The sequence below is a fragment of the Electrophorus electricus genome, chromosome 1 (assembly GCF_041902795.1).
Source record: "Electrophorus electricus isolate QZ-2024a chromosome 1, ASM4190279v1, whole genome shotgun sequence".
In the NCBI taxonomy this organism is placed as follows: Eukaryota; Metazoa; Chordata; class Actinopteri; order Gymnotiformes; family Gymnotidae; genus Electrophorus; species Electrophorus electricus.
The window spans coordinates 12,040,467-12,061,972 of NC_137497.1; the positions used below are offsets into that span (position 1 = coordinate 12,040,467).

The 21,506-nt window shown below is 39.3% G+C and overlaps 1 protein-coding gene across 2 annotated transcripts; it reads left to right on the forward strand.

Moving 5' to 3' along the window:
- The first annotated feature begins 387 nt into the window (after window positions 1–387).
- On the forward strand, window positions 388–18,582 carry LOC113569096 (NACHT, LRR and PYD domains-containing protein 3-like). Of its 2 annotated transcripts, XM_081723804.1 has the most exons (6): window positions 388–652; window positions 3,793–3,871; window positions 6,785–7,056; window positions 7,514–7,555; window positions 10,466–12,257; window positions 18,408–18,582. In XM_081723804.1, exons 3-6 carry the CDS (start codon window positions 6,786–6,788, stop codon window positions 18,580–18,582), a joined length of 2,280 nt encoding a protein of 759 aa, XP_081579930.1. In that variant the 5' UTR covers window positions 388–652; window positions 3,793–3,871; window position 6,785. The 2 variants fall into 2 exon arrangements, with proteins under 2 accessions (XP_081579930.1, XP_081579881.1); XM_081723755.1 differs by lacking the exons at window positions 388–652; window positions 3,793–3,871 and adding an exon at window positions 5,608–5,928.
- Window positions 18,583–21,506: the final 2,924 nt, after the last annotated feature.

Genomic DNA, 21,506 nt, shown 5'->3' on the forward strand with positions numbered 1-21,506 from the left:
CACTTGTACAGTGATGTTAACACCCGCAGTGTTGATACACCTCTTACAGTATTCATGGTGTTTACATATTTGTATTTGTGTCTGTCTCTGTGATCATGGTTGTTTCTCTCTTGTTTTCTGCATCTGCTTCCATGTCTTCCTGTGTCTTCTGTTCTCACCATGTCTGCTCTAGTGTCTTCCTTCTTTTCCCAACACGCACACACAGATGGACATATGGTATAAACACACACATGGAGGGAGATATGATATTCACAACAAGACTTGTTCTTCCACTCTTGGGATGTTATGGGACTGAAATGTGCTCATACTGGTTTGGCTCCTTCTAAAGAGAAAAAAAAGGTGCAACTAGATTATCATTCAGATCATAACAGGAAAGAAACAGAGAGTGTGTGTACAGATGGACTGCAGTGAAGAAACAGAGCATGTTTACAGGTGGACTCCAGTGAAGAAATAGACAGTGTGTGTACAGGTGTGTTTATAGTAGTAATAAACAGTTATGATCAACAATTGGTCAGTTATGTTGCTACAGTAGTGAAAATTCAGTAGTGAAACAGTAGCTAAAGTGAGTGTGTTGACAATTAATTAATCTGGACATCCTGATGAAGACAGATCCAGACATTCTTCCTGAAGACTTATAGACTGAACAGTAAAGGTAACACTGCTCCTATGCTTCATAGATATTGCTGTAATCTTGTGTATTTCTCTCTGTAATTAATTATGGCTTTCAGTAAGATTCCTAATACCAATCATTAGCCACATTCCTAAAACCAGTCATACGGCCAGATTCCTAATACCAATTATATGGCCAGATTCCTAATACCAATAATACGGCCAGATTCCTAAAACCAACCATGTGGCCAGATTCAGAAAGCCTATCATATTTACATTTACAGTAATTATAGTATTTAGCAGATGCTCTTATCCAGAATGACTTGCAAAATTGCTTTGTCATTTACTCATAGAAAACATCCTAGCCCGTACAGTAGGTTAGAGTCCAAGATACCAATGATCTAGAAAACAGGGATCACTGCTGATGCCTACAAGTGCAAAATACATAAGGTCTATCTTAAACAATGATAAGTGTAATACACAATAAGTGCTAGGGTTTGTTAAACAACATCAGTGTAATAAACAATACCCTACAATAAGTACTAATTTACTCAGTCAATATAGGAGCAGGGTCAGTTCTCATTTAAATATTCCACAAATAGATGGGTCTTCAGTCTGTGGTTGAAGACTGCAAGGGACTCTGCTGTCCGGACAGCAAGTGGGAGTTTATTCCACCATCTTGGAGCTAGGACAGAAAATAGTCTAGTTGCTTGTCTTCCATGAGACCTGAAGCACAGTATTTCAAGCCAAACCTTACTTGAGATTCGAAGTACTCAAGGTACGAATCGAGGACCATTGACCTCATGTATGAAGGGGCTGGTCCATTTTTGACTTTGTAGGCAAGCATCAAGGCTTTAAATCTGATGCGTGCAGCTACTGGAAGTCAATGAAAGGAGCACAGCAGTGGAGTAATGTATACTTCAGAAAATTGAAGACCAGTCATGCTGCTGCATTCTGGACAAGTTCAGAATGAACTTAAGGACAAATTCACATCCAAGAATACCTAGATCTGCAGGAAAGTCCACATACCTGGACTACTGGATTTGAACCTTTCCTGTACAAAGTGTTGCAACAAGACCAAACTCAAATAAGAAAAATATTCTTTATTAATTCTAATGAATCCTACAAGATATTTGATTGTGTGGACTATGAATCCACAGTTTCCCTCAGTGAATCTAACAGGTTCCGCAACCTGAACAGTTCTGAGAGTCCCTCTTTAGAAATTTATGTGAACTTTCCATATGTCTTTGAAATGTTCTGAGCGCAAGCGGAGACAGTATGGGGAATGCAGTTTATTAGAGAACACACATAGTCCATAGATGTAATTCAAAGTACAAGCCATATATCCAGAAAATCATGTATGTTTATACAGTATATGACATACAGCTGTCTTTACTATCTATAAATATATTCTGTATATGACATACAGCTGTCTTTATTGTCTGTATGCATGTATATACTGTATATGATATACACCTGGCTTTATTGTCTGTCTGTACATATATACTGTATTTGACATACAGCTGTATTTACTGTCTGTGTATATAATGCATATGACATACAGCTGTCTTTAGTGTCTGTATGTGTGGATATACTGTGACACAGCTGTATTTACTGTCTATATGTATGATGTATATTCTGTATATGATATACAGCTGTCTTTATTGTCTGTATGTATGTATATACTGTATATGACATACAGCTGTCTTCTATTGTCTTTATATGTTTATATACAGTATATGACATACAACTGTCTTTATTGTCAGGATGTGTGATGTATATACTGTATATGACATAGAGCTACCATTACTGTCTGTATTTATGTTTATTGCATAGCTGTCTTTACAGTCTGTATGTATATACTGTATATGACAAACAGCTATGTTTATTGTCTGTGTGTATATATTGTATATGACACTCAGCTGTCTTTATTGTCCGTATGTATAATGTATGGCCTACAGGTACCATTACTATCGGTTTGTGTGTGTATACGTTATGACATAGAGCTGTCTTTATTGTCTGTTTGTGTGTATATACTGTATAAGACATACAGCTGTCTTTCTGTCTGTATGTATGTACTGTATGTGACATACAGCTGTCATTATAGTTTTATGTATGTTTATACTGTATATGACATACAGCTGTCTTTACTGTCTGTATGTATGTACTGTATGTGACATACAGCTGTCATTATAGTCTTTATGTATGTTTATACTGTATACGACATACACCTGTCTTTATTGTCTGTGTGTTTATATGTGTATCTGACATACAGCTGTCTTTACTGTAATGTACATACTGCATTACATTCCGCTGTCTTTACTGTCTGTATGTATATACTTGTATTTGATGTACAGCTGTCTTTATTGTCTGTATGTGTGTATATACTGTATATGATATATAGCTGTCTTTACTGTCTGTATGTGTGTATATACTGTATATGATATATAGCTGTCTTTACTGTCTGTATGTGTGTGTATACTGTATATGATATATAGCTGTCTTTACTGTCTGTATGTGTGTGTATACTGTATATGATATATAGCTGTCTTTACTGTTTGTATGTGTGTATATACTGTATATGAGATATAGCTGTCTTTACTGTCTGTATGTGTGTATATACTGTATATGATATATAGCTGTCTTTACTGTCTGTATGTGTGTATATACTGTATATGATATATAGCTGTCTTTACTGTCTGTATGTGTGTATATACTGTATATGATATATAGCTGTCTTTACTGTCTGTATGTGTGTATATACTGTATATGATATATAGCTGTCTTTACTGTCTGTATGTGTGTGTATACTGTATATGATATATAGCTGTCTTTACTGTCTGTATGTGTGTGTATACTGTATATGACATATAGCTGTCTTTACTGTCTGTATGTGTGTGTATATACTGTATATGATATATAGCTGTCTTTACTGTCTGTATGTGTGTATACTGTATATGATATATAGCTGTCTTTACTGTCTATATGTGTGTATATACTGTATATGAGATATAGCTGTCTTTACTGTCTGTATGTGTGTATATACTGTATATGATATATAACTGTCTTTACTCTCTGTATGTGTGTGTATATACTGGATATAACGTACAGTCTTTTGATCCCCCTCAAGACACTAACACTTTCTGAAATCTTCATACAGATTTTCTCTGTTGTTTTCTACAGGTCTGCAAAGATGCACCATAACAGATAAACTAAGACATTTACCAAGACTCTGCTGGTTGTGTGGTCTCCTGTAACTCAGGTAAGGCTCTGAACTTAAGTAAAGAAATTATGGTGCTAGTAACACCTACATCTTGCATTTGATTCACAGGGTGCACACGTACTGTCACAGGGTGCACACATACTGTGTAAGCCACTCTGGAGAAGAGTGTCTGTAAATGTGTGTGAACAAATGAATCCTTATTAAATCCTCGATAAATCAGTTTTCTTACTGGGTAACTCCATCACAATTGTCAGATTTTCATAACTATTGTACCAAGGGTCGATTTCACACAGACACCTATAACAGAGCCACAAACATTTTCATTACATGTTTACATACTTCCTCACATATTTGTTTCTGGGTTAAATTTCCTGTGTTCAAGATCAACATTTTTTACTTGTAACTACTACTTCTTTTTGATAAACACATGCAACCTCTGAAATAATGTGGATGAACCTGTTTATTGCTGCTGTGTTTCAGTTGAATGTTGCTTAAGATTGGTCGTGGACAACCAAGAGAAAACACCAGTCAGGGGAACAATTCCAATGTTTGAAAGTAATAGGGGGGCACTGTTTCACATTTTCATTAAACTGTCTCATTGAATTTGTGGTGAATTTGAGTAAGAATACATAATTTTTATATATTATTTTGTTGAATCAGTTTGAGTGTCACTGGGCTGTCAGACCCACAGGCTGTTAGTTGTGTTGTGTATTGTGAATCTGGCCCATGGGCTATGTGTTGTGTATTGGGTGGGCTGTGTGCTGTGTGTCTGCACCAGAACAGTGCAAATGCACTGTAACGCTCATCCATTAGTATTGTGCAGGTCATACCTCAGTCTACAGTACTACACATACAGTCTGATTACACATACACATACACATACAGTCTGGTCCTCCATGTTGATTGGGCGTATGGCAGTGTAGTGTCTGTATCCCTGTCACATCTGGTCCTCCATGTTGATTGGGTATAGGGGTGGACGGTGTCTGTATCCCTGTCACATCTGGTCCTCCATGTTGATTGGGTATAGGGGTGGACGGTGTCTGTATCCCTGTCACATCTGGTCCTCCATGTTGGTTGGTTCTCCTTCCAGCAGCAGTCTGTGGGTCGCCTCCCATCTCACCCTCACAGGTCTGTTCTCTGATCATTCCCATCTCACCCTCACAGGTCTGTTCTCTGATCACTCCCATCTCAACCTCACAGGTCTGTTCTCTGATCATTCCCATCTCACCCTCACAGGTCTGTTCTCTGATCACTCCCATCTCAACCTCACAGGTCTGTTCTCTGATCATTCCCATCTCACCCTCACAGGTCTGTTCTCTGATCACTCCCATCTCAACCTCACAGGTCTGTTCTCTGATCACTCCCATCTCAACCTCACAGGTCTGTTCTCTGATCATTCCCATCTCACCCTCACAGGTCTGTTCTCTGATCACTCCCATCTCACCCTCACAGGTCTGTTCTCTGATCACTCCCATCTCACCCTCACAGGCCTGTTCTCTGATCACTCCCATCTGTTCTCTGATCACTCCCATCTCACCCTCACAGGCCTGTTCTCTGATCACTCCCATCTCACCCTCACAGGCCTGTTCTCTGATCACTCCCATCTCACCCTCACAGGCCTGTTCTCTGATCACTCCCATCTCACCCTCACAGGCCTGTTCTCTGATAACTGAATATAAAGTTTGATTTTGTGTATCACACAACTTTGAAAATCATCTCATTGTATTACCTGGGATTTCACATCTTATTCAGTAACATTCCAATGCTTTTTCTTAATTGTGAAAGCCTATTAACTCCTTCCCCACCAGTAAGGCTGTTTCATAATCAATGTTTTTCTGTCTGTAAATGTGTTTCTATACTGCCATCTTGTGGTCACTGATGGGCATTTCAATGTCCATGGTGCCATTTGTGTAAAAATAAATTATCTATTATAGTTATGTGACATTAGTGATGGGCAGATCATCAATAACTGCCCCACTAATTTAAATGTGAATTTAAATATGTGTATTCAGAGTAAAACAAGCAGACTGTATGACCTCAGACTATCAGTGTTTTCATAACAGACCCACACAGTGGTAGTGAGAGATGACAAACAGGTAAAACCCAGTGAACACACATCAACACTTTACTCACTCCTCTCCACATCCCTCACACAGCACACTTCACCCAACACACATTCACTCCTCTCTGTCACTCACACAGCACACTTCACCCAACACACATTCAATCCTCTCTGTCACTCACACAGCACACTTCACCCAACACACATTCACTCCTCTCCACATCCCTCACACAGCACACTTCACCCAACACACTCACATTCACTCCTCTCTACATCACTCACACAGCACACTTCACCCAACACACTCTCATTCACTCCTCTCTCCATCAATCACACAACACTTCTCCCAACACAATCACATTCACTCCTCTGTCACTCACACAGCACACTTCACCCAACATGCTCTCATTCACTCCTCTCCACATCCCTCACACAACACTTCTCCCAACACAATCACATTCACTCCTGTGTCACTCACACAGCACACTTCACCCAACACACATTCACTCCTCTCTGTCACTCACACAGCACACTTCACCCAACACACTCACATTCACTCCTCTCTACATCACACACACAGCACATTTCACCCAACACACATTCACTCCTCTCTGTCACTCACACAGCACACTTCACCCAACATGCTCTCATTCACTCCTCTCTACATCACACACACAGCACATTTCACCCAACACACTCTCATTCACTCCTCTCTGTCACTCACACAGCACACTTCACCCAACACACTCTCATTCACTCCTCTCTGTCACTCACACAGCACTCTTCACCCAACACACTCACATTCACTTCTCTCTACATCCCTGCACTGTGAATATAAAACGTTTGTGAACCTTCAGTAAACCGGACTGTTGCCCTTCTTCACATTGCAGGATGGACAAAGAACAGCTTCTCTTCACTTTAAATGACCTGGAGACAGAAGACCTGAACATATTCCAGTGGCATCTGAAAAACGGAGTGGAAGGTTTCCTGTGTATCCCAAAGTCTCAGCTGGAGAAATCTAACAGACCTGACACTGTGGACAAGATGGTGCAGAAATATGGCCCAAATGGAGCTGTGGAGATCACACTGATCATCCTGAAGAAGATGAACCACAACCAACTGGCTGAGACCCTGAGAATCAAACACAGTGAAAATAAAGCAGGTGAAATCATGTTCAATTTTTAAACTCACTATTTCAGGATTTTATATGCTCATAGCATTTGGTTTTGTTTTGTTAGTGAAGTCAATAGATAAAGAATGAAGAGGAAAACAATGCTTAGTTAATTTACAAAGTAGAATGAGACAAAATTCTAAATAATTTGGTATATTAATAAACAAACATTGCAAACAATATGTTTTGAATAACAAATGTTCATTAGCAACAATGAGAAAAGTGTCAGTCTCAGTTTAAACATGAGCAAATCACAAATGTAGTCCAATAATGATAAACAATGTGTTTGGCACCGACTGTATAACTTACAAAATGCATAATAACAAATATGCAGTGTCTTTTCAAACATAGCAGTCACAACCAAAAAATGCACATAGGACTCACAGTTAATAAAGTAGGTTTTGTGTTTTATATGTTCTGCTCTTTACTCTGATGTCTTCTCTCACAGGTGGAGACAAATTTGAATTGTCGACTGCTAAAACTCCAGCAGGTAAATTCAACCCAGTCACACCTTTAGGCATGAGATTATATTACAACTTTAAACAACATGAATATCACATATACTACTGCCATCATTCACATACTCACATCACATACACTACTGTCATCATTCACATACTCACATCACATACACTACTGTCATCATTCACATACTCACATCACATACACTACTGTCGTCATTCACATACTCACATCACATACACTACTGTCATCATTCACATACTCACATCACATACACTAATGTCATCATTCACATACATACGTCACATACACTAATGTCATCATTCACATACTCACATCACATACACTACTGTCGTCATTCACATACATACGTCACATACACTACTGCCATCATTCACATACTCACATCACATACACTACTGTCGTCATTCACATACATACGTCACATACACTAATGTCATCATTCACATACTCACATCACATACACTACTGTCGTCATTCACATACATACGTCACATACACTACTGTCGTCATTCACATACATACATCACATACACTACTGTCATCATTCACATACTCACATCACATACACTACTGTCATCATTCACATACTCACATCACATACACTACTGTCATCATTCACATACTCACATCACATACACTAATGTCATCATTCACATACTCACATCACATACACTACTGTCGTCATTCACATACACACATCACATACACTACTGTCATCATTCACATACTCACATCACATACACTACTGTCATCATTCACATACTCACATCACATACACTACTGTCATCATTCACATACTCACATCACATACACTACTGTCGTCATTCACATACATACGTCACATACACTAATGTCATCATTCACATACTCACATCACATACACTACTGTCGTCATTCACATACATACGTCACATACACTACTGCCATCATTCACATACTCACATCACATACACTACTGTCGTCATTCACATACATACGTCACATACACTAATGTCATCATTCACATACTCACATCACATACACTACTGTCGTCATTCACATACATACGTCACATACACTACTGTCGTCATTCACATACATACATCACATACACTACTGTCATCATTTACATACACACATCACATACACTACTATCATCATTCACATACTCACATCACATACACTACTGTCGTCATTCATATACATCACATACACTACTGTCATCATTCACAAACACACACCACATACACTACTGTCGTCATTCACATACATACATCACATACACTACTGTCATCATTCACATACTCACATCACATACACTACTGTCATCATTCATATAGATCACATACACTACTATCATCATTCACATACACACACCACATACACTACTGTCATCATTCACATACACATGTCACATACATTACATACACTTCTGTCAGCCTGCAGTTATTAAACAGTCCCTCAGATACTGCACAACATTATAGTTCAGGTAATAATTAAATCTCAAAATTATTGCACAGCTTCAATGTTGTTACACCTGTTAATATAATCACATAGTCTAAAAGAATTGGAGTTTCCTAGATCTAGCTACTTAAATCTTTATTGAAGGCGGCACAAACTTTTTTTTTTTAATAATTCTATTACATACCAGAACTGTGAAGGTTAAAGCACAATAGTAGTGAGAAATCTCTCCCCAGCCTAAACGCATCATGTTCATTCATGCTCTTTTCATAACAAATCTCATTCAGGGGAGACAAACCAAATAATGGGGGGAGTCCTTCTCTAGTTGACATCCAGCACAGCAGAAACAATACAAACAATGAAGAACAAAATACCTCTTTATTAACACACTGAGCACTGGTAGACACGTCACCTCTCCCTTAGTGTTTCAGCACCTCTTCATTAACACACTGAGCACTGGTAGACACGCCACCTCTACCTTAGTGTTTCAGCACCTCTTCATTAACACACTGAGCACTGGTAGACACGTCACCTCTCCCTGAGTGTTTCAGCACCTCTTCATTAACACACTGAGCACTGGTAGACACGTCACCTCTACCTTAGTGTTTCAGTACCTCTTCATTAACACACTGAGCACTGGTAGACACATCACCTCTCCCTTAGTGTTTCAGCACCTCTTCATTAACACACTGAGCACTGGTAGGCATGTCACCTCTCCCTTAGTGTTTCAGCACCTCTTCATTAACACACTGAGCACTGGTAGACACGTCACCTCTCCCTTAGTGTTTCAGCACCTCTTCATTAACACACTGAGCACTGGTAGACACATCACCTCTCCCTTAGTGTTTCAGCACCTCTTCATTAACACACTGAGCACTGGTAGACACGTCACCTCTCCCTTAGTGTTTCAGTACCTCTTCATTAACACACTGAGCACTGGTAGACACGCCACCTCTACCTTAGTGTTTCAGTACCTCTTAATTAACACACTGAGCACTGGTAGACACATCACCTCTCCCTTAGTGTTTCAGTACCTCTTCATTAACACACTGAACACTGGTAGACATATATAACCTGTTACAGCCCAGCATACATAAGACAGTTAGTGCACAAGTAAAGCCCTGCACACACTCCGTGGTTATAAACTAATGGAGGTAGCACTGACCAAAGAAAGAAGGCAAAGCAAAGCTGCAGAAAGTAAGAACTACGATCTAGCTTGATTCAGTTAAGGACTCACTGAGCCATTACAGAATGTTCCATCTCATAACAATAATCAAATCTTTGACTCTCATTTGGAGTCTTTTTGATGTCTCCTTATTTGTTACTACTACTGATAGTTATTCTACTCTACAGTGGTAAACAAACTTCAGAGAGAACATGATATAAAGTTAACATTTTGAAACTACACTAAACAGGCACTTTCCTTATTCACACTTTATATGAATCACAACTTTTTCTTCCCACTTTTTAACAGGTGGAAGAAAAAGTGATCTCAGTAGTAGGAGAATGAAAATAAAATATAAGGAAAAATTTGAGAAGTTGTATGAGGAGGCTCCACTAGAATGTGATCGTGTGCCTATAAAAGACACTTACACTGAAGTTTACATGATCAAAGGATGCACAGGAGGAGTGAACACAAAGCATGAAGTGAGACAGGTGGAGGACTTTTACCCCAAAACAGAAGAAACACCAATCACACTCAGTGACCTCTTCAAAGTGCAGTCTACTGAAAAGAAGCAAGGTACTAAAGTCCTGACATTGGGAATAGCTGGAGTGGGAAAAACAGTCTCTGTGCACAAGTTCATTCTTGACTGGGCTGAAGAGAAGTGCAACCAGGACATAGATTTCATCATGTACCTCCCATTTCGAGAGCTGAACTTGATCAAGGATGAAATGTACAGCCTCTCAGAACTACTTCTTTACTTCCATAAAGAGCTCTGTTCTGGAGAAGAAAAGGAGATATTAAATGAAAAACATAGGCTGCTTTTCATACTGGATGGATTGGATGAAAGTAGAATTCTTCTAGATCTTCATCAGAAGAAGGTATCTAATGTGATTGAAAAGACTACTCTTGATAAACTAATAACAAACCTCATAAATGGAGAACTGCTTCCTTCTGCTCTCCTCTGGATCACTTCACGACCTGCAGCAGTCAGTAAGATAAATGACCAATACTTTAACCCTGTTACAGAAATCCGTGGATTCAATGACCCACAGAAGGAGGAGTACTTCAGGAAGAGAATCAGAGATGAAGATCAAGCCAGCAGAATTATATCACACATTAAGACTGCAAGAAGCCTTCATATCTTGTGTCACATACCTGTCGTCTGCAGGATCTCAGCCACTGTGTTTCAGAAAATGCTGAAGGATGGTACAGACATGAAAAATGCTCCAACAACTCTGACAGAAATGTACCTACATTTCCTGCTGTTTTTCACAGATCAAAAGACTAAGAAATACAACACAAAGCAAAGCACTAACGATGCAGTTTCATCTGAGACAAAAAGAGCAGAGGTGCTTGATATTGTGAAGCTTGGAAAGTTAGCCTTTCTTCAGCTGCAAAAAGGACAACTTCTGTTCTATGAGAAAGATCTGGAAGAATGTGGTATCGATGTCTGTGAGGCTTCAGTGTACTCTGGAATTTGTACACAAATTTTTAAACAGGAGGGGAAGATCTACAGCTTTGTGCATTTAAGCTTCCAGGAGTTTCTTGCTGCTGTATTTGTGTTCCTAACATTCAGGGATGAAGGCAACCCACTCCTTAAAACCCCACTGGAGAAAATTAAGTGGATGATAAAACACAGACTGTGTGATCTGCTCAAGACAGCAGTAGGTAAGGCCATGAGGAGTGAAAATGGACACCTGGACCTTTTCCTCCGTTTCCTCTTCGGTCTCTCACTGGAGTCCAATCAGAAGCTCCTGAAAAGTCTACACCCAGAACTGGACATCAAAGAAGAGAGTTTAGAGGAGACTGTGAACTACATCAAGAAAACCATCAAGAGAACAAAATCCTTTGAAAAGACTTTCAATCTATTCCACTGCTTGAGTGAACTGAAAGACATCTCTCTGATAAGTGAAATACAGACCTTCCTGAACTCAGGGGACCTCTCAACACAGACACTCTCATCTGCACAGTGTTCAGCTCTGGTGTTTGTGCTGCTGATGTCAGAGGAGATTCAAGAGAAATTTGAGCTGAAGAAATTCAGGCCATCTGATAAAGGACTGAGGGAATTACTTCCAGTGTTGAAAAATACCAGGCAAGCTCTGTAAGTATCTTTTGGATTAATAATTTTAATTGTTAAAGGTTTTTATTACTGATGCTCCTTCTGTAACTAATCAAATTATGTGTATGTATTTCTCAGTCAGAGCAAACTGAACAATAGTTTTCATTTCCAGTGGTAAAAGGTTGTACTGTAAGTATATTTTGAATGGTGAACTTTGGGGAATGGCTTTTCTGACAGCAACAACATTAAAGAACAGACAAGCCTTTATCTTAAGAGCAGACCAGTGCATTCCAAAATGACTGCAGTGTCTTCTTACCAGTTGGAATGCAACACATGACTGTCATTCTGTAATTCAAATGTCCCACTGGTTTCTCTGGCAAACACTCAGAAAGCCACACTGAGTCAAGACACAGGAGTGTTCAGCAAGGAGCTCTGTATTTTTTTTAACAGAGACAGAGAATATATATACATTGTGTGTGTGTGTGTGTGTGTGTGTGTGTGTGTGTGTGTGTGTGTGTGTCCAGCTATGGTTGGTGCTCTGTGAGCATGTATGTCTAGTGATGGTTGGTGCTCTGTATGTATCTATGTATGTCTAGTGATGGTTGGTGCTCTATGTGCATGTATGTTCAGTTATGGTTGGTGCTCTGTGTGTATGTATGTCTAGTGATGGTTGGTGCTCTGCGTGTGTATGTATATCCAGTGATGGTTGGCACTCTGTGTGTGTGTGTGTGTGTGTGTGTGTGTATGTATGTCTAGTGATGGTTGGTGCTCTGTGTGTGTGTATATGTCCAGCTATGGTTGGTGCTCTATGTGCATGTATGTCCAGTGATGGTTAGTGTTCTGTATGTATGTATGTATGTCCAGTGATGGTTGGTGCTCTGTATGTATGTATGTATGTATGTATGTATGTATGTCCAGTGATGGTTGGTGCTCTATGTGTGTGTATGTCCAATGATGGTTGGTGCTCTGTGTGTGTGTGTGTATGTCCAGTGATGGTTGGTGCTCTGTGTGTGTGTATGTCCAGTGATGGGTGGTGCTCTGTGTGTATGTGTATGTCCAGTGATGGGTGGTGCTCTGCGTGTGTATGTATGTCCAGTGATGGTTGGTGCTCTGTATGTATGTATGTGTGTATGTATGTCCAGTGATGGTTGGTGCTCTGTGTGTGTATGTATGTATGTCCAGTGATGGGTGGTGCTCTGTATGTATGTGTGTGTGTATGTATGTATGTATGTATGTCCAGTGATGGTTGGTGCTCTGTGTGTGTATGTATGTATGTCCAGTGATGGGTGGTGCTCTGTATGTATGTGTGTGTGTATGTATGTATGTATGTATGTCCAGTGATGGTTGGTGCTCTGTGTGTGTGTATGTGTGTATGTCCAGTGATGGGTGGTGCTCTGTATGTATGTGTGTGTGTATGTATGTATGTATGTATGTCCAGTGATGGGTGGTGCTCTGTATGTATGTGTGTATGTATGTCCAGTGATGGGTGGTGCTCTGTATGTATGTGTGTGTGTATGTCCAGTGATGGTTGGTGCTCGGTATGTATGTCCAGTGATGGTTGGTGCTCGGTATGTATGTCCAGTGATGGGTGGTGCTCTGTGTGTGTATGTATGTATGTCCAGTGATGGGTGGTGCTCTGTATGTGTGTATGTATGTCCAGTGATGGGTGGTGCTCTGTATGTATGTGTGTGTGTATGTATGTCCAGTGATGGGTGGTGCTCTGTATGTATGTGTGTGTGTATGTATGTCCAGTGATGGGTGGTGCTCTGTGTGTGTATGTATGTCCAGTGATGGGTGGTGCTCTGTGTGTGTATGTATGTCCAGTGATGGGTGGTGCTCTGTGTGTGTATGTATGTTCAGTGATGGGTGGTGCTCTGTATGTATGTATGTGTGTATGTATGTCCAGTGATGGGTGGTGCTCTGTATGTATGTATGTGTATGTATGTCCAGTGATGGGTGGTGCTCTGTATGTGTGTATGTGTGTATGTATGTCCAGTGATGGGTGGTGCTCTGTATGTATGTATGTGTGTATGTATGTCCAGTGATGGGTGGTGCTCTGTCCTGTCTTAACCTCCTCCCCTTCCCCTGCACCCAGTGCAGTAACCCAGGGGTCTGTGGTTCTGATAGAGTAGCTGTGTGTAAACTGGCTGCTGCTTCTTTTTCAGCTTTCCTTTTTCAGGGAACATAGATGAGGGAACAACACTGTGTGTGTTGAAGTCACCACACTAGAGTGGGACAAGAAACTGAGCATGTAATTAAATTTACTGTAGGTTATGAGATCAAAGAATTTATGAGACAGGTGAGATAAGACAGGTGAGATAAGACAGGTGAGATGAGACAGGTGAGATGGGACAGGTGAGATGGGACAGGTGAGATGAGACAGGTGAGATGGGACAGGTGAGATGGGACAGGTGAGATGGGGCAGGTGACTGGAGTTCTTCATTGTGAAAGAACTAAATGTATCAGACAAATAAACTCTAGTAACAGCCTAGCAGCACATGTAGCGTAAAGTGAAACAAAAAACACTGCAAACAACACACCAGTGGTAAAAATTTTGAATTTATTTCACCAAATACAAGTCTATTTATCAGTCCAAACACCATGTAGTAGTAAAGTTTAGTATTTATTTACCCAGGACAAGTCTATTTATCAGTCCAAACACCATGTAGTAGTAAAGTTTAGCCTGAAATGAGGTGAGGAATTGCTGAAGTACAGAAGAATTATTATTAGATTAAGCATAAAGAAACACTAACCAGGTAGAGAATGATCAGTGTAAAGAACCAGACTAACCAAGATTGCAAAAGATAAGGCAATGAATAACATGAACCAAACATACCAAATGACCCAAGCATAACATTGAACACAACAGAGCAGCAGTAACAGAGAGACAGTACACAGCACACAACAGAGCAGCAGTAACAGAGAGACAGTACACAGCACACAACAGAGCAGCAGTAACAGAGAGACAGTACACAGCACACAGCAGAGCAACAGTAACAGAGATACAGCACACAGCACACAACAGAGCAGCAGTAACAGAGAGACAGCACACAGCACACAACAGAGCAGCAGTAACAGAGAGACAGTACACAGCACACAACAGAGCAGCAGTAACAGAGAGACAGTACACAGCACACAGCAGAGCAACAGTAACAGAGATACAGCACACAGCACACAACAGAGCAGCAGTAACAGAGAGACAGCACACAGCAGAGCAGCAGTAACAGAGAGACAGCACACAGCACACAGCAGAGCAGCAGTAACAGAGAGACAGTACACAGCACACAGCAGAGCAGAAAGTGTGGTGGAGTTTCTGAGCTACTGAAGGCCATAATCATCTGTTCCTCATGTCTGTCATTACAAAAATCTTTAACCCTTTTCGCTGCCTCCCATCATCAATGTTAGTGGTTCAAACGGTTTCCACAGTAAGTGCTCCAATCCAACTGTTGCTCTTATAGGCACTTGGATAGACAACAATAAATTAAGCACTTCAGCCAACAGATTATTTTCCAAATCCTCCTTACTCTTTCCCTTAAGCTAAGATGAGGAAATGCAGCCTCAGCTTCATCTAAATTAAGACAGTCAGCTGATACAATTTAAGATTTATTGACTCTAGCCACTGCCAACGCTCCACACCTGCAGAGTTTCTATATATTTTCTCAAGTCAAAAATGTGTTCGTGCTCCCTGCGTCTCACTTAACAAATTGCTATCCATATGATTATTTTCTAATTTGCTTCGCTGAATTCCATCAATTATTAATATGTTGACTTAAACATAACTTATTTGATTAAATTAAAATTTTACACTATTCCAAAATTCTATTAATCGCCACTCACATTGTTTATATTCTTATCCTGTAATACTTTAATCCCACCTTCTCCTACTGCTACTATTTTAATGTGTCCGTAATATGTACACTCTCTACTGCTGTAACTGTCACCGGTTTTATATACTGTACCTCCATCCATTACTTTATTGTATTTATTACTAAAACCTCATTAATATATTTTGCGTGTACGCATTTTATAATTAGATGATATTAATCACGTTTAAACAGATCTGTCTGCGTATCCATTCACTTCCTTTAGTGGTTAAAATGAGTGACCTCTGCCCTATACAACCATACCACAATAATCTTAATTATAACCTGAAAAAAAACTGTTATGCTGGTATGTCGTATATTTGTACGGTATTTTTGTTAATCAACTCACGATAGCCACATCAAGACAAACCGTTTTTACAGACAAAACATTGAACATTTATCTCTTAGTGCTGTTTTAGCTCTACTATTATTCTCTTTCTTCTCTTTTATTCTCTTTCTTCTTTTATTCTTTCTTTTATTCTGTCTTCTTCTTTATTCTTTTTCTTCTCTGCACATTTTCTTTACTTCACTCATTGTGGCCACATGTAAACAAAAACAACTGGAACATACAACATTTAACATTTATCTCTTCAGCACTTTTTTTCTCATCATTTTCCGTTTGCAAAAATATTTTTATGAAATCATTTTCATTTTCACCAGCTGGTTTTCTAACTATTACTCTTTTTTGCTATTTTTATATTTTATCAGTCAATTCTCAGTCTGCACTTTTAAGACGCCCAAGACCTACTACAAAATTCTGTGGACAAGGTCTTAATACCACCTATGCAGAATGTTTCAAACAGGACTTCTGCTTACCTATAACGGTGCACGTGTGTGGATTCAGACCCTGGTCACAGAACAACGCAGCTCTGGGTCGTCTATCAGCTGGTGCTGATAACCCTACTGCTGACGGTGTGGGTGCGTTTGAAGAGAATAGCCGGTCCCATCTTTATTCTGAGCTCAATGTTGCAAATGAGGCATAGTCCAGAATATGTCTAACAGTCCCACACAACACATATTTTTATACAGTTTTCAGAAGTGATTACATAATCACCCCACCTTCTTTACATACTAGTGTTTGACATCTCCACCACTATGTTCAAACATACATTATTCAATATATGCAAATTGAGATTCATCATTATGCAAGTTAAACTTGACACCATTATATCCCATTGGAAGATTTTTTAAAAAAAAAGATGATCTCAACTCACACCACCAAACATCTGCAAGATGATGTGGCAGGTCAGTATCACTCTGCCCTTGTGGTAAGATAATGAACCTTACTTAGCCACAGAACTCTCAAAGAGGCTTTCAAGTCTTTTAAAAACAGAGATCTTTTTCAACACTAATGAAGTTATTTCTCACGGGAACAGTTCAGAGTAATCTGCCTTAGACTTGTACAGAAGCCTGTATCAGAGCCTCAGTTCTGCACTTAGAGTCCCAAAAAGTCTCTGACCTTAAGATACCACAGAAACATTATTCATGCTTTCAGACAGTCTTGCACCTCTCTGCACCTGCTACAGAGAGCTTTAAAGCCTATTATAATTAGATCACAGATCACCTCATGAAAATACAGAATAACGATTGGCCTTTACCCCAACACATTTTATTACCTTATTTTCGTATAACCAGAGCTCTGTACTTTACATACTGAAGCTGAGAGTCTCCTGTAACCAGAGATATGTTTATCACTAATGATTAATGATAAATGTAACTGAGAAGTGTAGATTATTCACTAATGATTAATCTGCACTTCTCATAGATACATTTATCAGTAATGATTAATCTGAACATGCTGCACTCAACACAAGCAACAAATGACTGAAGTCATGGTGAAACACAAATACTAGATAGCTAGTAGACACTTAGCTTTGGTTAGTTGTCTGCATCAGCAAGTTTTGAATGGTCCAGTAGTCTCCTGTGACTTGTAGACATTGTTGATATCAGAATCATATGCAGTTGCAGAAAATGAATAAACAATAGGACAATAGTAAAGATTGGAATGCCTAAACTGTTATTCATGTGAAGGAATTTCAAAAACAGGAAATGGCATCACACAGGTGATGCCACCATCATGACAGCTCTTCCATCAAGTGGCACCATTCTGTTTGAAGAGAAATACATGGACTTCATTCATGACCTGTGTCTCATATTTTGTGCATGCACACACACACACACACACACACACACACACACACACACACACACACACACATACACACACACATACAATTAGTAATATCTTTTCATTATCATAAACTCTTTTTGTGTTGTCTGTAGATCCTCTGACTGAACTACATTATTTACTGTATTTACTCTTTTACAGACTATCTGGCTGTGGTCTCACTGAAGGGTCTTGCAAATCTCTCACATCAGTTCTACAAACAGAAAACACACTGAGAGAGCTGGAGATGAATAATAATGACCTGCAGAATTCAGGAATGGTGCAGCTCTGTGCTGGACTGAAGAGTTCACACTGTAAACTGGAGATTCTCAGGTGAGTTTCTGTTAATTCATTCTCAAATGGAACCATTATGGTGCACAATTTATCAAATGTGATTGTCCTCTTCTTTAAAGAAATGACAAAACTGCCTTGTAGTGCAACATTAACAGAGTTAAAATAAGGCACTGCAGGACAAAGATATATAGATCCAGACAATACATTTCTGGTGAAACTAGCTGCATTTCATTAAATGACCACACTGTGACCACAAAGAGTTACATTTACAGTAGTAAAAAATAAACTAGTAGTACAACTAGTAGTAAAAAATAAAGAAATAATAATAAGAAGCATTAGGGTCTTGGGTTCGAGTCCCTCCCTCAGTGAAGTTTCTGTCTGCACTTGGGTCTTGGGTTTAAGTCCCTATTTGAGTTGAGTTTCCCTGTTTCTCTCAGCACTAGGGTCTTGGGTTCCAGTCCCTATCTGTGTAGGTTTCCTTCAGGATCTCTGGTTTCCTCTCACAGTCCATAAACACGGAAGTTAGGTTGATTGGATATTCTAAATTGTCCTCTTTGAATGTATGTTTGTATAGTGTTGGGTGGTGCTCTGTGTGTGTATATCCCCTAATGGTTGGTGCTCTTTGTGCATGTATGTCCAGTGATGGTTGCTGCTCTGTGTATGTATGTCTGCTGCTGTGTGTGTATATGTATGAACAGTAATTGTTGGTAAGTAACAGGCAGTAACAGAGAGACAGGACGCAGCAGTAACAGAGGGAATTTTCTTGAGTCTGTGAACTTAACTACTAAATTTTGCCTTTTTCTGGAGAAGCACCGCATGCCCTCAGAAACTACTTCCTGTTCCATTGGATCACAGAATGAAATGATCTACTGTTGTTCTCCAGAGGTCACTGAGTATATAGTAGCAGAACTAAAAGAATCTGGTATGTGTGCTATAATGTCTGTAGAGGACAGAGGCTCTGTTATTTCCAATTTTCTGGCCCTCGTTAATTGGTCATCAAGCATGAAGAAGAACGTTATAGGAGAGCTAGGGTGTTCTCTAAGGAAAACCACATAGATGATACATCTGAACCAAGAAGAAAGCAGCCCAAAGTAATGGAAGGCTTTGTTGTGGACTGTCTATATGGAGAATGTGTGACGCCCAGCACAGCTGAGATTTAGGTAATTCCAGACACTCAAGCGGTGTAGAAACTGTTGGATGCTCTAATGTTCCCATCTTTGAGACAGACTGTGCAGGCTCCTCTAACCACAGTGAACAGCTGTAGCTGTGAGCGCTCTTTTAGCACTCTTAGCCGCTCACATACATGGCTCCAGAGCACAATGGACCAAATGTGTGTAATAACTTACCAATAATATAATAAAGTCAGAAATGTAATAAAGTTTTGCACTTAATGATAGTGTAAACAGAAGAATGAGTGTAAAGTAAACTGGATTATGTAGAGAAAAGGTTTCTGCAGGCTTCAGTGTAAGGCCTCTGAAGGCCTCTGTGTCAGGTGTTGGACTAAGGCCAGGACATCACGAGATGGACTGAAAGAAACAGTTTTATTGTGATGAACTCCAGGTGGTTTGAATGAGATCACTGTCTTAAAAAAAATGAATAAATAATGCACCTTACCTTTGGAGATAATGGCAGCAGAACTGGATAATTGTAGAAATAAAGTAATAAATCATTTATATAAAAATGTTATGGGGTATCTTAAGGTCAGAGGCCTTTTTGAGTCTGTACGTGCAGAACAGAGGCTCTGAAACAGGTGGTTTCAAGGCTTCTGTACAAGTCAAAGGCAGATTACTCTGAACTGCTCCTGTGAGAAATAGCTTCATTAGTATTGGGAAAGATCTCTGTTTTTATATGTGTATATTTGTGTTCACATCCGATATTTTGTGTCAGGTAGATCGAAAAGTTGATTAATTCTCTGAGAATTTGATTTGCTTATTAAAAGAATTGGTATCCAGTTCCCCATAAACATTAATATAACTATCTGTGATTCTAGATATTTGTTAGCTTTAGTTTAGCTAAATAATTGTTTAGATAAAAGTCTTGGGTAAATGGTGAATCACTTCAATTAAACCTTCTGGAGGATTACGTGGATAATAACATAGTAATCAGGGATTAGCCACCGTGGCTAATGTTGATTCCTTCATATGTATTTGAATCCATTTGATACAGAATAAGGAGGATGCTGTTAATAGTAGTGCTAGCTAATGAGATACCTACAGCCTAATAGTATCTAGACCAGTGTGCAAATATATATGTATGATATGTATGATATATATGTGCATATATATTAGTGAGAAAGTGCAGAACACTTCATCCTTCCTAACACACTGACCTGTTTGTCAGTGTTCCATAGATACTTAAAGTTGTGGTGGACCATTTCTAATTTTGTAAAGTATATTTGATGTATTTGGTTGAATGTTTCACATTCATTGAGAAAGTGTAGCTCTCTACAGTGTCTTTGTTACACTGATGTCTTATATTGGCTGGTCTGGACCGCCAGGCTGTGTTAACTGAGTCTGGACTTTGTCAACATGGTTCTGTGTTTAATATCAGTCACTTTGAGCAGGTCGTCTGCTACAGTGTTCTGTTTCTTAGCCAGTTAATACTGCATTTTACTTTGTACTTGTGTTTGTGTGTTCCAGTGGGTGATGTAGTTTTGTTTTTGAAGTGATATAATTTGGCTTGATCTGATTGTTTGTATTTCAGTGATTTTTCTAATTTCAGAGGAATTATGAGTTTTGATAGTTCTGATTTCTACCAGATAGTGATTCCACCTGAATCTCTCCCTCTTTTAATGTCAGGGAGTGTAACAGCAGGGAGGAGGATTTCCTTGTAGTTTAAAGGACAGTGAGTCACCGAATCAGATTTACATCAGATTTACATTAGGTTTCATGGACATTTATAATGTCTTTATCTTTTGTGTTATTTGTGAATTCAGTGTTTATACTTTTGCACCCAAACAGGGATGAT